Source organism: Stegodyphus dumicola, chromosome 4, assembly GCF_044657685.1.
Source record: "Stegodyphus dumicola isolate Sdum_Otavi_A_Nest chromosome 4, ASM4465768v1".
In the NCBI taxonomy this organism is placed as follows: Eukaryota; Metazoa; Arthropoda; class Arachnida; order Araneae; family Eresidae; genus Stegodyphus; species Stegodyphus dumicola.
In genome coordinates this window covers 242,184,077-242,200,453 of record NC_140771.1, presented here as the reverse complement: position 1 = coordinate 242,200,453, position 16,377 = coordinate 242,184,077, and the positions used below count along the sequence as shown (strand labels likewise).

Below are 16,377 nucleotides of genomic sequence, written 5' to 3'. Positions count from 1 at the left end.
AGGCTTGGTACCATCTTTATTGATTATATGGCCTAAAAAAGATATTTCCGGAACGCCGAAAACACATTTCGAAGCGTTAATTGTCAATCCATATGAAGTTAATCTTTCAAAAACAGTACGTAGGTGAGATTTATGCTCATCTTCCGTATCACTAAATATCAAAATATCATCTAAGTAGACGTAGGCGAATTTTAGATCTCCAAGAATTTCGTTCATAAACCTTTGAAAGGTTTGAGCTGCTCCGCACAGTCCGAAATTTAAAAACGGAAATTCGAAAAGACCAAATGGGGTGCAAACTGCAGTTTTCGGTATATGATCTGGATGGACTGGTATATGATGATATGCCTGAACGATATCAATTTTTTGAAAAAATTGTCTTTCCGCTAAGCGTATTATTAAAGTCTTGTAAATGCGGGATAGGGTATCTGTCGGGTTCGGTGCACGCGTTTAGTTTTCGGTAGTCTCCTACTGGCCGTATGTCGCCCGAACTTTTAGAAACTACATGAAGAGGTGATGACCATGCTGATTTTGATGGTCTACAAATACCTTGATCCATCATAAATTGAAATTCTTTTTTTACTGCTTCGTATAACTTAGGGCTTAACCTACGCGGTTTACTGTGCACAGGAGGACCGTTTGTTTCGATGTAATGAACCGTACTATGCTTTACTCTACCCAAATCGGATTTTAACTTCAGTACTTCCGGAAAGTCTTTCAAGATTCTGTGATATAGTGAATCACCAGATATTAACTTTACCGAAAAATAATTTTTAGAATCGGAAAGAGAACCAATACGAGTTAATTCGTAGTATTATCGATAAGCCTACCTCGTTTTAAATCGATTAAAAGATCAAAATGCCTTAAAAAATCGGCTCCTATTATAGGCACTGGTACATCGGCGATTAAAAACTTCCAAGAAAAGTTTCGTCTAAGTCCTAAATTCACAGTTAACAATTTTGTTCCATACGTAGAAATTCTGGAATTATTCGCGGCAAATAATTGAAGCGAATCAGGATGCATTTTCTTAAACTTAGAAGTCGGTGTCACACATGAAACATCCGAGCCTGAATCAATCAAAAAGTTTAAATTTAATCTGTTATCGTAAACATGTAAACGACATGAATGCGCGACTGCCCATGAATTTCGATCGACAGCCGCTACTACTAGTTTTCCTGGGCCGTAGTGTTCTGCGAAAAGGAACAAGGTGCTCGACATTTTCATGCATTATTACTGAATCGCGAATGAAAATAACAATAATTGTTCACACGCTCTCGGGAATGCCCATGCGGAAAACTACGTGCTTTGTTATGTTGATCCCGGGGGAAATTATTCCTCGTTTTTCCGCGGGAGAGTCGCTCGACTTGTTTACTTAGGGCAGAGATTTCACTCCTTAAGGCCTTAAGCTCCTCGAGGGGGGCACCAGAATCGTTAGGGTTTCTGGGGGGACTCGCCGAAGCTGCCTGGACCGCAAACACGTTGTTGTTCGTTGCCGTGCGCACTTCAGCTATCTTATCAGCCATTTTTGCTAAATTGTCTAAGGATTCCGAACTTATAGATAAAATGGCATGCACCTCGGAAGGTAACCTTTGCAGCCATAATGATTTTAAAAATTCGTCAGTTATACAGTTTCCACCTAATTCTCTCATTTTTCTCAATAAGTGAGATGGTTTGTCGTCCCCTAAATGCAATTCAGAAATACGTCTGCGTATTTGCTCGCTTTCCGAATCTGAGAATTCTACTATTAACCTAGCTTTAAGGGCATCATATTTAGCCGTCGCTGGGGGATTAAATAAAGTATCTGATACTGCGGAAAGAGTTTCAGGGTCTATCGAAGAAACCACGTGGTTGTATTTTGTACTATCGCTACTAATCTTCGCTAAAGCAAAGTTACTTTCAACTTGAATAAACCAAAGTTTAACATTATTTTTCCATAAAGGGGGAATTTTAACTGCCACGTGTGAGATTTGTGGCTCCTGAACCGCCATATTCGATTCCTCGTTGGTTTGGCCTTCCGATCCTGGCATGGTTGCCAATTATAAATATATCGTAAATCGTAAACTTAATGTTTTGCACTATACCTTATCAAAACAGTATCAATTTAGAATAAAATAATGAAGACATTCAATATCTCAATAAAAGTGTGAGCACGAATATTACCCAAAGATCAATTTTAAACAATCAATTAAATTAAAACTATAATTTTAGAGCAAAACATATCACAAAAACATAATTAAGACCAATCACAGATAATTAAAAAAATTTGACCACATACCTGTAAGTCCTCCTTAAGTGTGATAAACCACGTGTAATCCGTACGATAAAATGAGGAGGAAATAAATAGGGTTGAGCCTTTATCAGTCATAAGGAAGAGCATTGGCATCAAAATAAGGCATATTTTTAGTTTTTTAACAAAGATTGAGACAGATAGTCATTAGGGATCAAAACAGAAGGAGCGAGGGACAGGGTCACCAATGATGTACGTGTGAGTAACACGTGCATACGAAAATATCCCTAACATTAACTAGGAAAGCCGAAATCTTAGTTAAGATAGACATGTTACAATTAATAATCAAATTTAATAAGGAAAAGTAACAGTTGCCGGGTACATTATAACGGCTTAAGAAATTCAGAGCACAGTACAGATGCGAGTACACAAGTTTACATATCTCGGCGAAAACAGAGACGCACACATTTGTTGAAGTAGTTCCACTTGACTGCCGGGGAAAAATCTTCTCTCTCCGTCACCCTGTAGGTTTGCCAAACGGGTTTACTGTTTCGCCAATTGGTGCTTTTCTGTACAGTTTTTAAGTCCGTATCACCTGTTTGGCGCTGCCGCTGCAGAGTTATCACATAAAAGTTCTTAAGAAATACTGCTGCATTTTTTATTTGTATCTTCGGAGAAATAAGATGCAGCAAAAACTTGAATTTTTATTTTCAGTAGTATATTACAGATCAAAATAATTTATAAAGCCAATGAATGCAAATATTTTTTAACATTCTAGAACAGAAACAAGATCCTGAACATTAAATCCATTAAATACAAAGAAATATATATTTGTGAATCTGTCTAAAAATTAATCTCAATGACCAAAACTGTTCACTAATAACAAATATTAGCTACTATTTACCTATTTACTTATATAAACTAAATGAAGACTGAGTTGAACCTGCAATGAAGATTCAAGTAAAACCGAATATGCTCTCAGGCACAGTTACTATAAATGGAATAAAGGGAAGTGGGAGAGCAGACCCTATTAGCCTAATTGTTATTGTTATGTCTTAAACAACTGGTCACAAAATACTACAGATGGCTAAAATAAACTTTTTATTTAGTCTTTAAATGTAACAGGACAAGTGGAACTTGCCATACAGATGAAACTTCCACTATTTGTGGATATTTAAAATTCCATAACAAAATTAAATTCAAAAACAGAAACAAAGTTTAAGACTATACATAAAATAGACTAATTTAAGCCGGCTCAGATATTTTATTGATGCGTATTTTAAAACATTGGCTAGAGAGATAATAAAGCTGGAATATAACTAGGTGGTGAGAATACTAACAACAAGACACAATTGGCAGAAACTCTAATTTAGAGATTCAAAATCCTCAGTTTAAAAACAAAAACCTAATTTGCATTCTAGTAACGAATATAGAAAGAAGAAATTATAGTAAAGCCTTATATCATAATAATTGGTTAATTCACATAAGATACAAAATAAATGTTGATAAAAATTGTACACAAAATGTTCTGAAGTAGAACACGGTAAATGAGCTAGAATATGACAAATATAATCATTATATACGTAAAACAAATAGTTACACATTTTAAAATACAAAGGTATGTAAAATCTTTCTTCATAACAAAAGGTATACAAAGTAAAGTATACAAAAGTAAGGTATACAAAAATCCTTTTAAATACACAAATAACATGCAGGAGAAAATAAAAAAAAATTATAAAAAAGTGTCAGACAAAACTACAAAAACAAACTAATTCCCAATTAATTTTAAAAGTTGAATTTCATACTATTAATTAGCCCAATTATTTATTCAATTTGTTCTTTCAAGACATCATTACTATGGCAACAAAATTAAGCCATTAATAATTTTATTTTAAGTGAAAACATATGGACGATTTCTGAAAGATGAATTTATAATTCTGAGATTTTGTAAAACAAGAGTTTGTAAAATGAGATATGATTGTATAAACTATGAAAATATTTTTTCCCCCATAACACAACAAATTTTAAGTACAGTTTACAGTTTTTTAATGTCCTAAAAATAGAAAAATAATGCTTGATTAAGTAAAAACTATCCTTCCAACCCATCTACTGCCTAAAAACTCTATTTATGCACAAAAATATAAAAAGAAATAGCTATGAAATAATGAAATATAATTTCAGCCCTAAATGATACACATTCAGTTTTATTAACACACAATTCAATTTTATTAATTATTTATTAAAGTTTGTTCAAGATGGCATTACTATGGCAACAGTATCATATCAGTTGATCATTTTACATTAATATAGTAAAAACATCACAAAATGCCTCTCATGTAGTGATATCATTTTTGAAATTATATAATTATTTCATTTCCTCAATACAATTTTTTGAATAATTTCATTTTGGACTCCTCCTGGCAAAGAAAGAAAGCAATGCATTAAAATCGATTTCGGCCTTCCCACCCCCCTTTGAAATTTCACCACTATTACCTTGCAACTGCAATAATTAAATATACAACATAAAAATTAAAGATAATATATTTAGGGAAGAGGAGGGAAAAGGATTCTCAAATGACTCAGTTGCGTTTTTCCTTAAAGAATTTGGCGAATATGATGGTTCAATGAATTCTAATGAGAATTAGCAACACCATTTTTCATTTAATCTGAAATACATCCATTTTAAAATTATTCAATTTAAACGGTTTAAAATAAATTTTGATATATTACTCTAACATATGCTTATTCAGATTCTTAACATTCCATCCTATATGTGATATAACGGGTAAAAATATTTGACAAGTGCTACAAATAGGACACATTAAAATCTTTTGCACTACTTAAGGCATTAATAGATATTATTAAAATTACTTTAGCATATGTTCCTTTATATTCTTACCATTAAATACTATCATGCAATATGACAGAAGTATGGATATTTGGCAAGTGATAAAAATAGAATATATTAAAATATTTTGCTCTACTTATTAATACACTAAGTTGTAAATGCAATGGTGCCTTGCATAATGAATTTAGCCCATTTTGCAATGGCTAATTCCATTAATTACTTGGGATGTTGATGAGAGACATTTATTATGAAATAACTACTGTATCATCAACGATTTAACTAATGCAATACTAAATTTATGCACAATTTTATTTTCTGTCATCCATTTTAAACTGCTTAGTTAAGTTTTATACTGTACAGATAAAATGGAAGTTTCATTTAGAGAGCAAAGACACACAGATGCAAACTCCACTACCTGATGACTACCTTAAATTCTACATACTATTATATATATTATATGGGCATTGTTTTAAAATTAGACTGAGTATGTTTCATATAAAGTTAGTGGGATGTGTCCACTAATAATGCTATTTACAATGCAACAGCCAATATCTTGCAGTACTAGTCACTGGAGTCTCCCAACTAACATTATAACTACTGACTTGTCAAAATGATAGATCCCTCACATTTAAATAGGCATATATTAAACATCTATAATTCTGATGTCATAAACATGCTGAACCCAGTATGCTATTTGCCTACAGTTATTTAATTACTATTTTGTTAAAATGTCACTCTTAATTTTTTTATGATATATGAGACAGCATCATTTATTCAAATTAATTAGAGTGAAGCCTATTTGAGTAACATATTGGCATGCTGAGATCACTTATTTTCAATGAAAAATATGCATTTATCTTTAAAAATAAAACTATTAAAAGGGCTGATTTAAAAAAATATTAAAGATGGCAGAAAATATGAGAATGATTTTTGGATATGTTGCCATATCAGTCAACCAGAACTTTACTACAATTCAAAGGAGTCTTTTGCAAAATTTATTGTGATGGGAAAATGCAGATAAAAATTCTAATTGTGCATTTAGCCCTTTGTTGAATATTTAATTTTTCCCCCCTTACACTCAATTCACCATGCTTATCTCCAAATGCATCAAAACCTGCAATCAAATATTTTAAAGAAAGAGAAAATTAATTGAATACCTAAAATCAAAATCTGCAGTAAACTGCCCTTTCATCTTTTGAAACACAGGATCCTGGGCAGTAGCTTGAGCTCTCCTTGCTAAAGACTCTGACACAGAAGTTGATATAGTAGTAGATACACTAGAAACATTTTCTACTCCAATCCCGAATGTTGAAACAAGTTTTTTTACAAAGTTCAGGGTATGAGGTGTAACAGTTGCTTCAGACACAGCAGTAGCATTTTCATATGCTACAGAATAACACTTGGCCAAAGCTTGCCGTAACTGCCTTAGAACTTCTTCATATACATTTTCACGAAACCAAACCATCTAGAAAAATATATAAATTCTTTAATAATTTAATTTTTTTTAAACTATATAGAACCAACACTCATTCTGACAACAACTATTTAAACTTTAAAATATTATTAAAAATTATCAAGCAAATAAGCATTCAATCTCTGAATAAAATAAATAATTAACATGTGCCAAAATTAATGTCTAAAGTCTTAATACATCTTATATATATGCAGCTTAAGTGTTTGTCGCCGATAGTTTATTGGCTGCTTGCGTAACTGTAAATTGTTTTATTCCTCGTGCAGTGCAGCGCGTGACGAATATTATAAGAAAGCTAAGCCAGAAAAATTAAAAATAAAAGAGCACGTGCATTTAAATTTAATAAATAAATTTAACATCTATATATAATAGAATTCGGAAATATGCAACCGGCAATGATGAAAAACAAATAAAATGAAATAAATAAATATCTTTATTATATGCAGTTTAAGTGTCTGTTTGTCGCCGATAGTTTATTGGTTGCTTGCATAACTGTACTAGCCAATGGGGTGAAGTTGCCATGGCACAGGGTTGCTGCTTCAATTGAGACATAGGCAATTTCCTGTAAAACTTGCCTTTGCTGTGACCATCAATAAGTCTCAGGGCCAAATGCTTAAGCACGTTGGCATTTTTTTACCTGAACCTCTTGAACCTCTGAACCGCAACATAAAGTGGACACGGTCAACTTTATGTTGCCTGTTCAAGAGTTCGTGAAAGAATGGACGCAAAATTAAAAATAATGGATGGTCCTCTGCAAGGCGAGCTTAAAAATGATGGAAGGATCTACACAAGAAATGTCGTGTACAAAGAGATCTTCGACATGTGAATTAACATTTCATTATTTAAATCACCTTTTTATTGAGCTAGCGGTAGCTCTTGAAATGTACCGCCAGTGGTTTCCTTCATTGCACTTTACTTTAAGCAAGTAGAAGGGGTAAACTCCGTGTGGCAGTAAGAAAAGGTGTGTCCTCGCTGCCTGCCCTGGGTAATTCAGTTTGAATTAGCAGACACTTTTGCACAAATCATTTTACAATTTATAATATCTAAAACAGCGGTCATTTCGTTTCACCACTGGGCTTTCTAGTATCCTTATAGTCTTAATACTTAAATCATCTTAATACTTAAATTTCAAGTGAACTAATTATTAGTTTTGATCTATTTGCATAGGCTCCATTTTAATCACACTATGGACAAATTTGTCCACAATGGAAATGCATTAGGGTATAATATAGTATAGTAGCAAACATTTTAAACTGATAATACTAATAAATAAAACCTATAATTTCTGTTAAAAGAAGAAAGTTTATTACTTGGTCAACAATTCCTTCTAAACAAGATAGTATGGACGGATGGATATCTCGTTGCATATGCATGATGCGACTGCACCGCCACATTGGCTGAGTGGCTCTGATGGGTGCTGATTCTGTTGGCTGTGTACTGGCAGTAGAAAACTCTAAAATAAGGAAGAAAAATATATATATATAGCTTAAACACCTTATCTGAATTAAGGAAATTCACTTGTATTACTCAGATGTAAAGTTTAGTACCATTTCCACCAGATGATTCAGATAAAGAAACTGCAGGACTTGATGGTGTTGACGGAACACCTCCAGTCTGTGAAACTGCATGAGCATTACTACTTTTATCTACAACATGAAAATAAACATCATATTCTTACATTTACCAAAATATAGAAAATCTCTGTTGATAAACCAAATTTACATTACAAGAAAAAATAACTAAAAAGAGATAGAAAGTAAGAGTAAAGAAGAAAAAGATAATTTGAAAGTAGAATGCAGCACAGAACAGAAGAAAAACTGAATATAAAACTTAAGACTCATATTTAACCAGCAATATGTAACAGTGGCAGCTAACAAATAAAAATATTAATTACACATTGAAACCATAAAATATTTTATTTTTCCTCTTACAAAAACACTATATTCATACAAAGCTCATATATAGAAATATTAATATCAAATTTTAAACAAAAAGTCTTACATTTTTCTCTCTGCTCAATTTTTAGAATTAAGTACAATGTCCTTATTGGGAAATACACCGCTTGAGGGAAAGCTCTTCCAACCTGACTTATAATGTTTAACATGAGACGTCCTTCACCACGCACAAGACATGTTAATAACTGAGGTACCCAAGGAAGCCATTGCAACGGTGGGACACCAACACTATTTTTATCAACAGCTTCAGTCAGCTGAGAATGCTCATCATCATATGTCAAAAGCCAAAGTACCTTCAAAAATAAATTCAAATAATTACTATAGTACTATTTAACTAATGCATATGAATTTTGCCATGCACACATTACTTGTTTTTCTCATACAACTCTAAATGTCATACGAAATGAAGAATGATTATATATATATATATATATATATATATATTACATAAATTCAGCACAGCACTGTTAAGAAATAAATGAATGTTTAGGGACAGATGCACTGTCATGGTGAAGAATCCATTAGCTCTTTTTTTACACTTTCCGATTCTTTTCTTCTCACTCATTTATAAAGAACAGCGAAACTCCTCCTTTTGTTAGATTTAATTAACCAATCTACTACAAAGATATCATCTATCTTTAGGTATCCATTCTACATGAGCTCTGGTGCGAGGAGAGAAGGAACATGGTTCTGCAAATTACAACTTTTTTTTTGGTATGTGTGCTATTTTCAATATTTTGAGAAATATTAGTGAAAACAATTGCTTGAACTTCCTTTTGTTCAGCAGATGGGATTTTTGACCCAATTATCAAAAACATTTCCCTCATTTTTAAATAATTATGTAAAATTTTTTGAACAAAACCTTCATCAATATTTGCTAAATTATGGTGCACAGAAATGTAAAAATATTGAAGATTGGCTAAGAAAAATTCACTAATACAGTTTTTAGAAAACACGCATACATTAACATCAGTTCTCGATGACTTTCATTAATTCATACAATTATACAACAGATAATCTGCAAAACAATTCATTTAGAACCGAAAAAAACTTACCTTTGCTAGATATTTTCTTGATTTGCTTTCATTCTGATGTCGACAAGCATGGAGAAAACATGTAATAGCTGAGACTCCCAAAGAAATATTACGACTAAAAACAATACATAAATTTATGAGAATCTAAAGCAATACAAATTAGTTTTTAGTTTTATGATATAATTTTGCAAGCTCCTGACAGTGAAAAGCTTCTCACACATTTAAAATTTAACGGATTTCATTAAACATCTTAAGTCAATAAGTCAATGCAACAATGTCATTTCTAAAACACACATTTTTTTACAGCATTTTAAAGTATTTAATCACTTCACCAGAAAATTTACAGTTCTAAAAAGATGCTTATTTTTGCAGTACAGTAAATGACATTAATAAAAAAAAAAAAAAAAGTAAGACACCATTTACTTTTTATATTACATACATTTTGAATATGGACAAAATAATATCAAAACAAAACAGATGAAGTAACAGCCAAAGAATTAATTTAGGTTGCAAGACATAAAATACAATGATTCAAACTAATAGCATTTATTTAAATAAAAAACTTTACTACATGTTTTAGTAAATATTAAACCAAATACTGACAATTATCATTAAAATACAAATCTGATGAGTTAATATTACAATCTCTCTACAGAAAAGGAACAAATTTTCATTAAATGAAAGTAAATTAATATTTTGAGTTTTAAACATTCAAATGTCTAAAATTATTTTTATACATATTTTAGATACGTTACAAACTAACTAATCAATCTGACTTATTTTTCTCAGTTTGTTTTGGTTTGTTTTATTTAATTATGGTAAAGCATTTGATAGCTATTAACTGGAGGAATGCACTTGTGGAGGACTTTCTAAGAAAAACTGGCATCTATGCACATTACACATGGAGAAACCCACGAAAACGCTTATGCAGTCAGCCTGTTCACTGAATTTGAACTCTAGACCAAACTTTTGGTATTCAATCCTTCTACTACTTAACTGCTGGTGGACTATTTATCGTCAGAAGAAGCAAGAAAAAAATGTAAATTATTAGTATATTATTCGATATGATCAACTTTTTTCTGAAATGCAAATAATGGCTTGTTGTCACATAATGCCATTACAAAACCCCAACACGTTCTTTGTACAAAATATGTTTCCCCACAAACTTCAGAAATTCTGGGTTTTATTTCAATGCTTACCAAATCAAAATAGATGGCACATAGTATCACTTAGAAGAATCCTTGAGCTGAAGAGCTGTCATCGGTTTAGGAGAGTACACAGTTACAGAATGCTAAGGCTGTATATTTAAAGACAGACTTTTTTTTTTACTATTTACAATCAAATTAAAGATTAAAACTATTATTAAAAAAATACAAAGTCGTATTGTATCGATATGTATAACATGTTGAAATAACAGTAATTTTCTTGAATTAAGACAGCTTTTGTCATCCACAGGAAACAATAATGGATGTTTTATTAGGGAAAAAACTGTATGTAACTTATATACACTCTTTTGCAAAAAAATCGAAGCATCAAGACAGACTTTCGTAATTGTGACAAAATTTGGTACACAATCTTGATCAAATATGCAAATGATCGAAGTTTCAAGGCAAATGAACAGAATTGCGATCAGAGCATGCATTTCTAGTGCACAATTCACAAAGTGTAAAACCAGTAACAGAGGGGGAAATTTATCTTTTTTTTTTGTTGCTGCCACTGTAATTAATTCTGTAAATAAGTGACTAACGATTCCATTACGACGATATCGAAGACCTTACAGACAACTAAACGACTTCGAAGGTTGTCGCATTGTAGGGTTGCGTGAAGCTGGGTGGTTATACCAAGCAATAGGCCTCCTCCTGCAGCATATAGACACAGCTGTGGAAAGATGTTGTCAGCAATGGTTGCTACAAGGAAACTGCTGACGAAATGAAAGCTGTGGAAGGCCAAGGAGCACAAACGTGAAGTAAGACAGGATGATTGTTCGCCAGGCCCAAACTATCCCAACGGTATCATTGTTGACTATTCAACGCACTACAGCCACATCCATACCTCTCGTGGTATCGTCCACCATCTCACGGTGCTTGTCTGAGGTGGGGTTACACTCACAGAGACCTTTAAGACGTTTACCTTTGACCCCACAACATCGGCGAAGTCGTCTGGAGTGGCATCGCAGCCGATCATCAAGGTAGCCATCTCACTGGCATCGTATAGTGTTCAGCGATGAATCCCACTTCACTCTTGAAGCAAATGACCACTGTGTTCGTGTCCTCATCCCAATCAGCCTTTGTTTTACAAAGGCATACAGCCGTAACCCCTGGTGTGATGGTGCAGGCACTATTTCTTATGACAGTAGGTCATCTTTAGTCATCCTCCACACATCTTTCACAGTTCAACAATATGTTGATACCATCCTGGGCCGGTTGCATTACCCTTTATGGCACGTCATCTTGGGGCCATTTTCCAACAAGATAATGCCAGGCCATATATCGATCACATATCTCTGGACTGTCTCCGCACGTTTGATACTCTTCCTTGACCAGCAAGGTCACTAGACCTTTCACCAATCGAACGTGTCTGAGACATGGTAGGCCATCAGATTCGGACACCACAAAATATTGCAGATTTGGAGTGACAACTGATGAATGCCTGGCAGAAATGTGTCGCAGGATGACATTAGGAACCTCTACCACTCCTTGTCTTGACGAATTCAAGCATGCATTGCCGTAGGGGCGGTTTGACCAACTACTAATTTCAGCCCTCAGTGGGTGATTGTGAGCCGTGAACAGGTACTATGACCTTGATTTTTTAATCATTTTGTTATCTGTATATGAGTTATACACATATTCAATTTCATCAAAAACAACCACTTCCTTCATGGTGCTTAGATTTTTTTTTGCAAAAGAGTGTATTAGATAGCATATCAAAAACAAGTATTAATCTTAACAACAGTGTTGTATGCAAGGAGAGAGATGTTCAGGCATGTTCATTTACAAAAATGTATTGAGATCTTATATAAAATAAACCTGTTTTTAAATGTTTTATTTCTAATTCTCCCCCTCTAAAAATATCCAACCCTGTATCCCTAACCAAATTCTGCGTGCTGCCCAGTACTACATATAAAACTCAACCGCTTTACAAAATCAAATGAGGTTGGAACGGGCGTGATTGAAAGCATTGTACTACGAACAATAAATTTCATTTTGTTGATCCAGGTACAGCTACTCACACATAAAATGTTGAAAGACTGTTGCACTCTGGTAAGGGGGTGTAATACAAATCAAAGGGGCATGGTTTACCATCATCTCGAGTCTCCCCTTGTGACGAAAGTCTTTGGGATGAAAAATGGTTTTGATGCCATTTTAAAAAGAACTGCCAAAACATGGCAGTCAAAAAGTGTATGTGAGAAGTAAACATGGATTTTACGATAACCTTGATATCAACTTAGTGTTTAAAAAACGAAGACTGTAATACTAAGGAAATACCAAAAATAATAACAAGTGTGACACAGGACTATTCAATAAATTACCAAAAAAATTACAATACAAGTGAAAATTTACATACTTTTCAGCCTTCTCTTTGGTAAACATGTGCTCCAAATAATCACCCCACAGAGCCCAAGCTTTTACTAATGAATCATGAAGCTGGACACCAGATGAAAAACATTTATTAGCTTCTTCCAGTCTTCCTAACTGTGCCAAAAACACACCTTTTAGTGCAAAGAACTCTGCGGACATTTCCTTGGTAAAATACTTTAAGTTTGTAGTTTCAATGATATTGAGACCCTCATGAAGAGCCTGTGTGGTCTAGATATAAACAAATCAATATCAACATATATTAGAGACACCATAAAATAATTATATCATGATGTATCTTACATGCTTAATTTATACATGACACATACCTCTTGTGAATCATTTTTGCCAGTGCCATGAGCTTGTTGTAAGAAACATTTAATTTGCTGTCGGATTTTCTGAAAGCAGTCAACAATGGGGACAGTGGGTATGGAGTGAATGCTGTAAATAGAAGAGGGAAAAATACATTAAATAAGATATACTGCTATCTATACATTTTAATTAATCCATTTTCTTATAACTGATCATTCAGATTTACACTAACACTTCTCCTTTTTGTTAGCTCTCATTAGGATGCAAATTGGTTAAGTATATTTGAAGTGAAGTTCTTGAAAGCTTTAGAGTTTTTAGCAGCAATACTTGCAGTTGCACTTTTTTCTCCCCCAGCTCTGCTACACTAGTATTCTGGCATTACCCATATTGCTAGCTGAAGTTAAAGCATGCAATTAGAATTTGAGCTAACACTTGCTCAGGCTATTTATAGTGTGGTCTCTGGCAACAAATCCATTTAAAATTGTGAATTCAATTTTATGTTATCTGATACCTAGTAATTTCACAGACAAAGCAATAATTCACTTGTCAGTCTTGGGAGGGTTTAAGTACATTAAATTGAAACAAAGAAGAATCTCACAGTTATTAAAAAGATGTGTTAGAAATAATTTATATATTTAAAATTCATAATAAAAATCTAAATTACATGAATTTTGGCCTTTCTCTGTATATGTTATGCAGTGGTAATAAACTATAACTATTAACTTCAGTCCACATTAGCAAACCAAAATTTAAAATAAATGAATGATTTCTCTGAGCAAGCTGATGTCTTAGTAAAGGCAGATTTAAACCTCGCAGAAATACCCATCAGATTATGTCCGATTTTGGAAGAAATATTATTTGCAATAATGTGATTACAAAAAGCATTTATCCTTCACTTCATAACTATTAATTTTATGAAATATTATAAATCCGGAGTAGTTTGCTTAAAATATTCAAGCAATTAAAAAAATACACAATGGAATTCAAACCACTTCTACATATATATATGTATGTGTGTGTGTGTGTGTGTGTGTGTGTGTGTGTGTGTGTGTGTGTGTGTGTGTGTGATGTACCAGCTTTTGTCTGGAATAAATAGATCAGTGAAGAATCATAAATGTAGTTGTAGCTTAAATTATCAGACGATAAGTTTAAAAAACAGGATCCATTTATTATTGGTCAGGAGAAATAGCAGTTACAAAATCATAATTCCGGAGTAAATAAAAAAGAATTACTACAGTCAAAAGTTGTTAATCCAGACTCGTCGGGACTTCGGCGATTCCGGATTATCGATTTTTCCGGATTATAGATCATCAGTTTAAATCTGGTAAGATGGCATGCATAAATTCTAAAATTAAAAATAAGAAACTGTAATTTATGAAATAAAGAACAATTATGATCTAAAGGGTATCAAAATTTACAAAAAAAAAAAAAAAAAAAAAAAAAAAAATAAGGCTTAATATTTATTTGTTTACTTTATTAAACATTTCTTTCAATGTAAGTTGTTTAAGTTGCTTCGTTTTTTGTGTGATAATACATTCTCTTTAATTCTATAAACAGACATAATTTCTTGTTCAGTTACAAAATTTCGCTGTTCAAGTCCTATAATTGCTGTGTCTACCGACTAATTTGGCAATTGAAATTTTTTCGTTTTCAATAACCTCTCTGTCACTTTCTTCGCTATCGAAAGCGTATTATAATGACGAGGAATTTGATTTAAATCATATCAAAGACTGAGTACATCGAGATGAAATACTACATTTAGTAAGGAATTATAAGCCAAATAAAATAAAAACATCTGCCCTGAAGATAAGGATAGTGCTGACAGATCAACTTCCAATTCATTGCGCGCGGCAGCATTAAAGATAAACAAAGTTTGGATAAACAAACGTTAAAGTTTAGATAAACAAAGGATATGCCTTTATCCATTTTTTGCAGCAATTCCACTTTTTGTTTAATGAACTTCGAAATATACTTTCGCTTTATAGATCCTTTACATATTAATAAATATATATCAGAAATTCTATTTGACATAATCGAAAGTTCAAGCTTACTTTTATAAAATTGCTCTAACAGTCTGCAAAAAATAATAAGCCGGATCCAATTCGAAGATTAAGGAACAACGCAATCTGCAACATTAACTGAAATAGATAATTAGATAATTTTAGCTTAGCTTATACCGTCCGTTATACATTAAGCGCGCACTCGTAAACGTATTTTGCGAATGCGCACAAGCATATTCGCAGCCGTAAAGGTCTTATACGCATGCGTCAACGTGGCGCATGCACAGAAAGTTTGTAGCTTTGAGGTCCGGATTATAGATCATTCCGGGTTATGGGTGTCCGAATTAACAACTTTTGACTGCAATAACGTTTTGTATGAAGTTTACTGCATCGTTATATTTAAGAAAAAGCCCCGATATTCCTTTGCGGGTCCTTTTATAGCCTCTGGAAAGGTGGAGCTTCCAAGAAATGACGTCAGCCTCGTCAGCCAATCCAGTTCTCTTTAAATATTTCCAGAACATTCTAAAACTGTACGTGTAGAAAAGGCGAGAAAACAACTTGACTATGGGGCTGTGGATTTAATTCCACGTACTTTCAAATAAGAGACCGTCGCCATTAAAAAGGAAAAGAACATACAGTTAGAATTTTAAGTGTATTCTTGATTATGGAATTTTATTATTACACACATATATATATATATTTGATTTCGAACTAAGTGAATTTAAAATCATACAACATTATATATATATATATATATATACAGAGAGAGATAGACAGATAGAAATGCCAAAAATGTAAAGGCAGGTAGAAGGAACCTGAATAGACAGATTTCATATAGGAATGTGTGTGCAGTAATGCCGCATTAAAGCACTAGCAGGTAAAGCAGTAATGAATCATAGGAAACTGAAAAGACAAGTAAAGATAAAAGAAAAATATTAACAGTTTACAATAGGTGCTT

At 32.9% G+C, this 16,377-nt stretch overlaps 1 protein-coding gene across 1 annotated transcript in view; it reads right to left on the bottom strand.

Annotated features, from left to right (window-relative positions):
- LOC118193460 (transformation/transcription domain-associated protein-like) overlaps positions 1-16,377 on the bottom strand; it is a 215,737-nt gene that overhangs the window by 31,782 nt on the left and 167,578 nt on the right. Inside the window, 7 exon segments of the mRNA XM_035364554.2 lie at positions 6,230-6,537; positions 7,854-7,996; positions 8,091-8,189; positions 8,545-8,791; positions 9,554-9,647; positions 13,097-13,338; positions 13,437-13,548. Coding sequence (XP_035220445.2) covers positions 6,230-6,537; positions 7,854-7,996; positions 8,091-8,189; positions 8,545-8,791; positions 9,554-9,647; positions 13,097-13,338; positions 13,437-13,548 — 1,245 coding nt within the window.